The sequence below is a fragment of the Phoxinus phoxinus genome (assembly GCF_949152265.1).
Source record: "Phoxinus phoxinus genome assembly, chromosome: 21".
Classification (NCBI taxonomy): Eukaryota; Metazoa; Chordata; class Actinopteri; order Cypriniformes; family Leuciscidae; genus Phoxinus; species Phoxinus phoxinus.
Window position 1 is genome coordinate 11,596,227 of NC_136896.1, and position 12,316 is coordinate 11,608,542.

The window sequence follows — 12,316 nt, forward strand, 5'->3', positions numbered from 1 at the left end:
GCGTTTCGGCGCAGCGCCACCTACTGGTCCGGAGATATGAAGAATTTATGTTTTTGCTTATAACTTCTGAACGGTTTGTCCAAAAATCACAAAAGTGGTCTCGTTAGATTCAGGGCATCGTGCTGAGTCGACTGATATCCAATTTTCCCATATCGGCCATTTTGGCTGTCGGCCATTTTGAATTATGTGCTAAAATGCTGTATTTTATGAACGCATGAACGTATCGTTACGAAACTCAGTATGGGTCATCAGTACAACGCCCTAAAAGTACTCAAAAATTTATGAGACAGCGCCACCTTTTGGTCAAAAGTTATAATGAAATTTCCAAAAATGCTAATAACTTTTGAATAAATTTGCCTATAGTAATGACACTGATCTCAATAGATTCCTTGGGTTATGCTGAAAACATAGATACCAATTTTGCCATAGTCAGCCAAACTTCCTGTCCGCCATCTTTATTTTCTTTTAAAACCTACTTTTTCGAACTCCTCCTAGACCGAACGTCCGATTTTCACCAAAATCGGATCGTGTCATCTCCAGACCGTGCCGAGTAAAAGTTATGGATTTCGTGTCGATAGACAAAACCGTTTTCGTATACCGCAGTGTCAAAGTTGAGGCATGATGCCAAAATGACTATTCAGGCTTTATATCTGCAATGCCTTGACATATTGACACCAAAACTTTGTATGTGTCATTGTCACTTCACTCTGACCACATCACATCAGTTTCGTAACTGCGCCACCTATTGGTCGAAAGTGATAATCATATTTTTAGTTATTGTATGTGATTTTTCAACCATTTTGCCAAAATTCATCTTCAAATGTCTTTAATTGCTCCTTGCTGCAGTTTGTCTCACACTTTCAGCCATGTAGGCATATCTCGTCGTCTGCTTTTGCGCTTGGCCCCGTAATGGCTGCTTGCAGCTATATTTAGGGGCCAAGCACTGAAAGTGCGGAGGCACCTATTGTTTTCGTTCCGGTTCTTATTATTATTATTATTATTATTATTCTGCTTCTTCCGACTGGGCGTCTATGGCAGCCCATAGAAGCGTATGCGGGAAAGTTGTTCCGGTTTGACATTCTGATAGAGGACATTCCCAACAGTAATTGCACCAATTTTGGTGTCTCTAACTCATTCCCTCTAGCGCCACCACCTGTCCAAAGTTTCACTTATATTATGCTAATAACTTTTAAACCGTAAGGCCTATCAACAAAATTCTTTTTTCCTCTGATTCCTGAGCTCACGACGATTCGACTGGACCCTATGACGTCATTTTCCGTCATAAAAATATGGCCGCCATTTTGAATTGTCCAAAAAACCTTCTTTTGCGAACTCGTCCTAGACGGTTTGTCCGATTTGCACCAAAATTGCACCAGATCATCTTCAGGCTGTGGGGACAAAAAGTTATGGAATTCAAGTTGATTCGTCAAACCGTTTTCGATAAACGCGCAAACAAATTTTACGTAGCTCTTGCGAAAACAGACATAAGGCTGTATCTCCGCATCGCTTAATCGTATTCAAACCAAACTTCCTACATGTCATCACAAGCATGACCTGAGGCTACATGCTGCGTTTCGGCGCAGCGCCACCTACTGGTCTGGAGATATGAAAAAAGGCTATTTTTGCTTATAACTTCTGAACGGTTTGTCCAAAAATCACAAAAGTGGTCTCGATAGATTCAGGGCGTCATGTTGAGTTGACTGATATCCAATTTTTCCATATCGGCCATTTTGGCTGTCGGCCATTTTGAATTATGTGCTAAAATGCTGTATTTTATGAACGCATGAACGTATCGTTACGAAACTCAGTATGGGTCATCAGTACAAAGCCCTAAAGGTACTCAAAAGATTATGAGACAGCGCCACCTTTTGGTCAAAAGTTATAATGAAATTTCCAAAAATGCTAATAACTTTTGAATAAATTTGCCTATAGTAATGACACTGATCTCAATAGATTCCTTGGGTTATGCTGAAAACATAGATACCAATTTTGCCATAGTCAGCCAAACTTCCTGTCCGCCATCTTTATTTTCTTTTAAAACCTACTTTTTCGAACTCCTCCTAGACCGAACGTCCGATTTTCACCAAAATCGGATCGTGTCATCTCCAGACCGTGCCGAGTAAAAGTTATGGATTTCGTGTCGATAGACGAAACCGTTTTCGTATACCGCAGTGGCAAAGTTGAGGCATGATGCCAAAATGACTATTCAGGCTTTATATCTGCAATGCCTTGACATATTGACACCAAACTTTGTATGTGTCATTGTCACTTCACTCTGACCACATCACATCAGTTTCGTAACTGCGCCACCTATTGGTCGAAAGTGATAATCATATTTTTAGTTATTGTATGTGATTTTTCAACCATTTTGCCCAAATTCATCTTCAAATGTCTTTAATTGCTCCTTGCTGCAGTGGGTCTCACACTCCCAGCCACTTTGGCATGTCTTGTCGTCTTGCTTGCGCTTGGCCCCGGTGATTGCTGCTTGCAGCTATATTTATTATTATTCTGCTTCTTCCGACTGGGCGTCTATGGCAGCCCATAGAAGCGTATGCGGGAAAGTTGTTCCGGTTTGACATTCTGATAGAGGACATTCCCAACAGTAATTGCACCAATTTTGGTGTCTCTAACTCATTCCCTCTAGCGCCACCACCTGTCCAAAGTTTCACTTATATTATGCTAATAACTTTTAAACCGTAAGGCCTATCAACAAAATTCTTTTTTCCTCTGATTCCTGAGCTCACGACGATTCGACTGGACCCTATGACGTCATTTTCCGTCATAAAAATATGGCCGCCATTTTGAATTGTCCAAAAAACCTTCTTTTGCGAACTCGTCCTAGACGGTTTGTCCGATTTGCACCAAAATTGCACCATATCATCTTCAGGCTGTGGGGACAAAAAGTTATGGAATTCAAGTTGATTCGTCAAACCGTTTTCGATAAACGCGCAAACAAATTTTACGTAGCGCTTGCGAAAACAGACATAAGGCTGTATCTCCGCATCGCTTAATCGTATTCAAACCAAACTTCCTACATGTCATCACAAGCATGACCTGAGGCTACATGCTGCGTTTCGGCGCAGCGCCACCTACTGGTCTGGAGATATGAAAAAAGGCTATTTTTGCTTATAACTTCTGAACGGTTTGTCCAAAAATCACAAAAGTGGTCTCGATAGATTCAGGGCGTCATGTTGAGTTGACTGATATCCAATTTTTCCATATCGGCCATTTTGGCTGTCGGCCATTTTGAATTATGTGCTAAAATGCTGTATTTTATGAACGCATGAACGTATCGTTACGAAACTCAGTATGGGTCATCAGTACAAAGCCCTAAAGGTACTCAAAAGATTATGAGACAGCGCCACCTTTTGGTCAAAAGTTATAATGAAATTTCCAAAAATGCTAATAACTTTTGAATAAATTTGCCTATAGTAATGACACTGATCTCAATAGATTCCTTGGGTTATGCTGAAAACATAGATACCAATTTTGCCATAGTCAGCCAAACTTCCTGTCCGCCATCTTTATTTTCTTTTAAAACCTACTTTTTCGAACTCCTCCTAGACCGAACGTCCGATTTTCACCAAAATCGGATCGTGTCATCTCCAGACCGTGCCGAGTAAAAGTTATGGATTTCGTGTCGATAGACAAAACCGTTTTCGTATACCGCAGTGGCAAAGTTGAGGCATGATGCCAAAATGACTATTCAGGCTTTATATCTGCAATGCCTTGACATATTGACACCAAACTTTGTATGTGTCATTGTCACTTCACTCTGACCACATCACATCAGTTTCGTAACTGCGCCACCTATTGGTCGAAAGTGATAATCATATTTTTAGTTATTGTATGTGATTTTTCAACCATTTTGCCAAAATTCATCTTCAAATGTCTTTAATTGCTCTTTGCTGCAGTGGGTCTCACACTCCCAGCCACTTTGGCATGTCTTGTCGTCTTGCTTGCGCTTGGCCCCGGTGATTGCTGCTTGCAGCTATATTTCTTTTTCTTTTTCTTCCGACTGGGCGTCTATGGCAGCCTATAGAACCGTTTGCGGGAAACTTATGAAAATTGGCACAGTGATAGAGGACAGCCTGTACTATCACCATAGCAAATTTGGAGTCTCCAACTCATTCCCTCTAGCGCCACCAGCTGTCCAAAGTTTCACTCATGTTTATGCTAATAACTTTTGAACCACAAGGGCTAGAAACAAAATTCTTTTTTCCTCTGATTCCTGAGCTCATGACGATTCGACTGCACCATATGACGTCATTTTCCGTCATAATAGTTTTCCCGCCATTTTGAATTTTCCGAAAAACCTACTTTTTCGAACTCCTCCTAGGCCGTTGCTCCGAATTTCACGAAAAATTAACCAGATCATCTCCAGACCTTGACAACCAAAAGTTATGGAATTCAAGTTGATTCGAATTACCGTTCTCGAATACCGCGCAAATACATTTTACGTAGCGCTTGCAAAAACAGACGTAAGGCCGTATCTCCACAACGCTTTGTCGGATTCAGACCAAATTTGGTACATGTCATCACAAGCATGACTTGAGGCTACATGCTGCGTTTCGGCGCAGCGCCACCTACTGGTCCGGAGATATGAAGAATTTATGTTTTTGCTTATAACTTCTGAACGGTTTGTCCAAAAATCACAAAAGTGGTCTCGTTAGATTCAGGGCGTCGTGCTGAGTTGGCTGATATCCAATTTTCCCATATCGGCCAATTTTGGCTGTCGGCCATTTTGAATTATGTGCTAAAATGCTGTATTTTATGAACGCATGAACGTATCGTTACGAAACTCAGTATGGGTCATCAGTACAAGGCCCTAAAGGTACTCAAAAATTTATGAGACAGCGCCACCTTTTGGTCAAAAGTTATAATGAAATTTCCAAAAATGCTAATAACTTTTGAATAAATTTGCCTATAGTAATGACACTGATCTCAATAGATTCCTTGGGTTATGCTGAAAACATAGATACCAATTTTGCCATAGTCAGCCAAACTTCCGGTCCGCCATATTTATTTTCTTTTAAAACCTACTTTTTCGAACTCCTCCTAGACCGAACGTCCGATTTTCACCAAAATCGGATCGTGTCATCTCCAGACCATGCCGAGTAAAAGTTATGGATTTCGTGTCGATAGACGAAACCGTTTTCATATACTGCAGTGGCAAAGTTGAGGCATGATGCCAAAATGACTATTCAGGCTTTAATATATGCAATGCCTTGACATATTGACACCAAACTTTGTATGTGTCATTGTCACTTCACTCTGACCACATCACATCAGTTTCGTAACTGCGCCACCTATTGGTCGAAAGTGATAATCATATTTTTAGTTATTGTGTGTGATTTTTCAACCATTTTGCCAAAATTCATCTTTAAATGTCTTCAATTGCTCCTTGCTGCAGTTGGTCTCTCACTTCCAGCCACTTTGGCATGTCTTGTCGTCTTGCTTGCGCTTGGCCCCGGTGATTGCTGCTTGCAGCTATATTTGTTTTTGTTTTTTGTTTTTTTTGGTGGCAATTTCAATTAAAGATACCAGAACATTGTTAGAAAACAAGAAAAGAAAAGAAAAAAAAACTACCAGCTTAAGAATGAGTAACTGCAAGTAAGATTTTGTCCGTTTTCTGTTAAATCACGGCTTTTACAAGAACCAGCAGTTCAAACAGAGAGGGGGAGTAGAGTATGAAACTGTGAGGTGCAAAGTGATGTAGGCATTACTGGGACCTTCCTTTCCAAGACTCCCCATTTCACTCAAACACAGGTTACTTTCAGTTCACCTGTATTCTTTTCAGCGTCAGTTAGACCACTTCTGTGTGATAGTGAAAGTGATCTGGGCGCTTGCCAATAGCTATACTGCCCTCTACTGGCACCATGGCCCACACATTTAAAGGAAACTACTAGCCATGCAATTGCAGCAAAATCTACAAAAAAAAAAAGTATGTGCACCTGTGGTCTTTTAATCAAGAAAATAGACACTTACTGTTCATCTCCAACTTTCTTTATCCACTCCACATCACACTGTCCACACGTGGAGCTCACCTCCTGTGCAAAAGACAGTCATGTCAGGCTTTACACTTTCTGTATATTACCTATGTTCAAAGCTGCTTTGAAACAATCTGTACTGTAAAAAGCACTATATAAATAAATGTGACTTGACTATGTGTGACTATGTGCAATCTGAATATGTGAACCTTTACTCCTGTTCAAAAGTTTGGGGTCGGCAAGATTTCTTAGTAACACTTTACAATAAGGTTTCATTAGTTAACATTAGTTAACTACATTAAGGGATAATGTAGAGCGAGGCGGTTGTTAAAGCGAATACAACCCCGATAGGCTGATCAGGACCCCGGCGCGAAGCGGAGGATCCCGCCTATTACATGGCTACCTACCAATTAAATCAATAATTTGACACAAAATATTGATTTAAAAGGGAGTTTATTGGTTTAAAAACGATTGTATTGCTTCCGCTAAAGAACACTGTGTCCATGTTTTTCATGGCGACGGTGTGTTATCCTTAGCAGCGGTCTGTTATCAAGAAAAAATAACAGACCGCATTCTACATTAGAATTCAACCAAGCCATGTAATATCATGAACTAATAATGAACTGCACTTCTACATCATGTATTAAGCTTTGTTAATGTTAATTTCAACATTTAATACATTATTGAAATCAAAAGTTGTATTTGATAACTAACTTGAACAAACATTAAACACCTGTATACAGTAACATGTATTTCTCATGGTTAGTTCATGTTAGTACAACTGAGACCTTTTTGTAAAGGGTTACAAATTTCTTAATTTTGTTGTTGTTGAAAAGTCTCTCACCGAGGCTGCATTTATTTGATTAAAAATTATTATACTTACATATTATTATGATTTAAATGACATTTCTTTTTATTATATTTAAAATAATTATTATTTATTCCTGTGATGGCAAAGCTGAATTGTCAGCATTAGTCTTCAGTGTCACATGATCCTTCAGAAATCATTCTAATACTCAAGAAACATTTCTTCTTATTATGAAAACAATTTTGCAGATTAATTTTTTTTATGCAATATATAGTGCATCCTTGATAAAAGTATTAATTTCTTCCAAAGAAAGAAAGTTTATAAAAGCATGAAAGGTCACGTCACTGCTGGATCTGAGACAAAATTCAAAGACAAAATTCAGTTACCAGGCTATAATTGAAAAGACAACGTTTTTTTATTGAATTTTGATTGTTTTATTATTACTCATCACATTGTTTTCCATCTGTTAAAGCACAGATCATAGTCAAAGAGATCTGCTTCTCTTAGAAAAAAAAAAAAAAGGTTCTATATAGAACCTTAAAGGGTTCTGTTCTGTCAGACAGTTTTTCTATAGAACCTATTAGACGTTTCCATCATCCTTTTATGGATTTAGTTTTAAATAATGAATTTGGTTTTAATGACAGTTGATTTAATGGATTTTTTATTTTAATGACATTTTATGAATTAAGCAGCTTGTAAACTTACTTTTTGACTAGAATTTTTTTAAATAACCCGTCAAGGACTAATTATTATGCAAACATTTAAGACATTTCTCTTTATATAGAACCTTTTTATGGTATAAATGCATTTGAGTCTAGAATCCTATATAGGGGTTCCATTTAGAACCCCGTTGAACCTTTTACCTAAGAGTTCATAGTTCATACGTCTTTAAGCATGTGCATGTCACTGACCCTCTGTCTCTGGTTGCTTTCCAATTCTCTCAGCTCTTCCCGTAGTCTCTCACATTCAGCCTTTAGCTCCTCCTCCCTCTGACACGCCCCCTGAGCCTCGTGCCGTACCCCTTCTAGCTCCGCCTCCAGTCGCTGTAATTTGAGGTCAGAGAGGGTGTCCAGACTTCGGGAGCTCTGTAGGGTCATGGGGCAGTCTAGCACTAGGGATGGGACAGTTATCATGATTAGATAAGCCGAACGTATTGCGTCAATTATTAAAACTGAACATCCGTCAAGTGCCATTTACTGATAGGACAGGAGAATATGTAGTAAAATAATCTTAAAAATATTTTGATAGAAAATAAGGTCAACATACACAGCCCTACACTCTAAAAAATGCTGGGTTGCTTCAACCCAATTTTGGGTAAAATATGGACAAACCCAGCCGTTGGGTTAAATTTTTACATTACATTTTTAACCCAACGTTTGGGTTTGTCCACATTTTACCCAAAATTGGGTTGAAACAACCCAGCATTTTTTAGAGTGTATGCAATACAAAATTTGTTTAAAAAAAGTAACTGAAATATCAGAGCTTGCAAGGCAGAAAAAATAAGTAGCCTACATATAAGCTTGTGTTTTTTATACTTTAGTTCTGTGTAAATTGAGTAATGTTGAAGTGTAAATGTCTATTAAAAGTTAAATAGCAATAAATTAGTTAAATAATATATAAATTAATAATGTATTTTTAAAAAAAGTCTTACACAAAGGATCTTTCACAATCCACATGACAGACCAATCACAATTCAGTATGCAAATAAATGTAAGAAAGAAGATCAAGTCAGCCAGATCTATCTTACAGTGCCTGGGGCCAGACCTGAGCCATATCAATAAATAAGAGTCATTGTACAGGGTGTTTGTGTCCGTTTTCAGTGTTTGGGACAGTTTTGGGCCGGAGACCCAGCCAGAACCGAGCCAGAATTGAAGCAAGGACGAGGCCCCTGGGAATCCCCATTGCTATCTGGGAATGCAGTACAGTGTGGAGATATTGTCAATATGAATGAGATTTTCAAACATTAATTTATTAAAGTATTAAGTTTAATAAATAGATGGCACATCAAAGGCTGAAATTAAATAAATCTCCAAAAACTTGAAGTATAATGTTTCAAGAATATCGATATATTGCTGGTGTTCCTCAAAAGAAACATCCTCACAACATGTGATGTTGCAGACAAATTGTCCGATCTATAACAGATCTATCTCTGACCTCATCTGTCACTCAAAACAGGTTTAAGCGAGACCAAAAGATATACCTTTTGTGTTTGTCTACTACACTATGTAATGGGAAATTCTCTCCTCCATCAGCCAATGGAAAATACAGCAACTTATCTGGACAAGAGGTTTGGTTGTTGCCCTATGGGGACATCATTGTTAACAGGGCAGAAATCCAACCTAAAGTCACCTTACGTGCATCCTTTACTCCATGTAGCTCAGAAACCTTGAAGATGGAGAACACAAGACTGAACTATTTCCTGTCAGAACGTCCTGCTCCTCACCCCCGGCGTGGGTGCTGTGATTCAGCAGCTCATAGAAAAGCAGTCCTTGAGCCAGCAGCTATTGTGACAGTTCAGCAATAAGCAAGCAGAAAACACACACCCCTGCACGCCTACATCTCACACCAAAACTGGATTTTTATTCTTTTTTTCTCCATAGTTTAATGCAATATTTGTATTCATGAGTGCACACAAAATTGACATAATTCTCGTATTATTTTCTGACAAGGTTACAGAACATCTCTGTTGTGCAATTTACATAAATACATAATTTGCTTGAGTTCTCCGGGATTATTTGACTCTGTTAAGCGCCTTTGAGTTTGACTGAACGTTCCCTGAAAGGGGGTCACAGGGGAAACGTATGTCCTTTCCACTTAGTTACAAAGTCTCTTTGCTGTGAGAGTCTTTTTTGAGCCTCAATTCGAATAAAAAGAGACAGTGAAAGGAAAGAGAGAAAGGAAGAGGGAAATGAGGTAAAAGGAGAGAGATGCAACACAACACTGCCATCAGGGGGGAAAACAAAGAGGACCAAAAGGACAAGAGGACCGATGCTTGGTCTGTTTGAAGTCCTTCATCGGAGAGGGGCTCTTTGTAAAAAAACTAAATTAGGCTAGATTGAAAACTGGACAGAAATTGTGAAGCATATATAATGAAAAAGGACACTTCAAAGACCCGATACACAATTGTTGGAGTGGAATACAAATGAAGCAGGGACATAAAATGACAAATAATGAACATGCTGATATATAAACCTAATAGCAAATATATATAACTGGCAAAACACCAAGCTTTTAATTGTCTGAACCACAAAATATGTGTCAGGATATGAGCAAAATTTAAGCAAATGCACTACTTAAAGTCATTGCGGTCTCAGAAAAACGTCAAAATGAATGAAGTTTTCAGTAGAATATGGGAATTGAGTGTGGAGTGATGAATCACAATGAAACACGAGTTGTATGGTGATGCTCCAGAGTGGAGTCTGAAAATCTGATGAGAAATATAATAATAAATGCATCTCTACCCAAGTGAAGCATGGAGGGAGAGGTGTTATTGTGTGGGGAGCCTTTTAAGCTGCTGGTATTGGTGAGCTACTTAACTGTGAAAAGGCATTTAATGCTTTGGCATACAGGAGAATATTGCAGAATGGCTTGGTACCCACAAATGAAAAGTTATCTAAAGAGGAATGAGGATCAGATGTTATTTTTTAACAAGACAATGCTCCTGTCCACACTGCATAGACAAACAGGAGCTTCAGAACAAGTCAGTCAGGCTCATCTTTTGGCCTTGGCCTTTGAACCCTACAGTGAATATTTGGTGTCACATTACACTCAAATGAGCTGGGAGATATTTTTCAACAATTGAACAGTTTGAAGCCATTAAATGGATAGTAAATTTTTCATGCAAAATTCCGTCAGTTTACTCGCCCTCATGTTGTTCCAAACCTCTATAAGTTTCTTTGTTCTGTTGAACACAAACAAATATATTTTAAAGAATGTTGGTAATCAAACAGTTGACGGTAGCTATTGACTTCCATAGTATTTTTTTTCCTACTATGGAAGTCAGTGGCTACCGCCTACTCTCTGGTTACGAGCATTCTTCAAAATATCTGATTGTGTGTTTAACAGAAGAAAGAAAGTCATACAGATTTGGGAGAACTTGAGTGTGAATAAACAAAGATGTCAAGTAACGAAGTACAAATACTTTGTTATGTTACTTAAGTAGAAATGTACTTTTTTTGTACTGAAATCTATACTTTACTGGAGTAATTATTTTTCAGCCGACTTTTTACTTTTTACATTTTCACGCAGTTATCTCTACTTTCTACTCCTTACATTTTTTAATAGACTCATTACTCTTATTTCATTTCGGCTTGTTTTCATTCCAGCTTGTCATCGTAAAAAGAAAAGAAAAAAAACTATCCAGAAAAATCGCGCCATCCGGATAGATTGAATTTGATTGTGGTTGGATGAGAAGTATAAACATCTACCATTCCGACACCCTATTGGTTTGTACGCGATCCATCGCACATGACACAAATCACGCCACACTCCAGCAAGGACATAGCCAGTGTTGGGGTCGTTACTCAAAACATTACTTTTACTTTAATACTTTAAGTAGTTTTGAAACCAGTACTTTTACACTTTTTCTTGAGTAAAAAGCTTGAGTTGATATTTCAACTTCAACAGAAGTCGTTTTAAACCCTAGTATCTATACTTATACCCGAGTAATGAATGTGAATACTTTTGACACCTCTGTGAATAAATGATAACAACATTTTTATTTTTGGATGAATTATCCCTTTAACAGAGAGTGGAACAACACTGACTCTTCTTCCAGTAAAAAGCTGTCTGCAAGTTAGGGAAGGCTATTTTAAGTTACTTTATCTACACTATTTGTGCAATTCTTGCTCATTTCCTGACCAGTGATTTGTGATTAAAATGTTTAAGACCATTAAAAGACCACTAAATATTTTGCCAGTTTTTTGCTTTGAAATAGATGTGACGTAAGATCACAGTACTGTCCGAATACACACATTTTTCATTCACTCTTTACTTGTATAGAAACCTATATGACATTTACTATGTAGGGAATAGTGCATGAGTGAACGAGTCAACAGTTGAGTCACAGATCCGAATGTCCTAGACCACTGAGTGATTTCTAAAAGAACATCTGCATGCACACACACACACAAAACAAGACTTACTATGCGGGTCGGGGCTGTGTAGTTGCAGATACTGCATGTCTTTGTTGTGTAGCTGTGTGTTGAGTTTGTGTAGAGAGCTTTCTCTCTGCCTCAGAGCCGACTCTAGACTGTGAATCCGCTCGACGTGCTTCTCCACCATAGACGTCTGAGACCGGGAAAGAGTGAGAGAAGAAAGAGAAAAGAAGAGAGGGAAAGGGACAAAGATGAGCACAAAAGTAAAAGATTATAAAAGATTAAAACTGAAACGCCAAAAGAGAGAGCACAGAGAGTAACACGGGCAGAGAGGGACTGATCAAAAGATAGACAAGGCCAAAGAAGCCATTACTTTCAGCATGCAGATTCTCCCGACAATCCATGTGGAATTTTTTTGTCAG

The 12,316-nt window shown here is 38.5% G+C and overlaps 1 protein-coding gene across 1 annotated transcript in view; it reads right to left on the reverse strand.

Moving 5' to 3' along the window:
• Nucleotides 1-12,316, reverse strand: part of tbkbp1 (TBK1 binding protein 1) — a 90,601-nt gene that overhangs the window by 42,806 nt on the left and 35,479 nt on the right. Inside the window, exons 5-7 of the mRNA XM_079594780.1 lie at nucleotides 11,943-12,087; nucleotides 7,710-7,909; nucleotides 5,989-6,050 (exon numbers count right to left, since the gene is read on the reverse strand). Coding sequence (XP_079450906.1) covers nucleotides 5,989-6,050; nucleotides 7,710-7,909; nucleotides 11,943-12,087 — 407 coding nt within the window. The remainder of the gene's footprint in view (nucleotides 1-5,988; nucleotides 6,051-7,709; nucleotides 7,910-11,942; nucleotides 12,088-12,316) is intronic.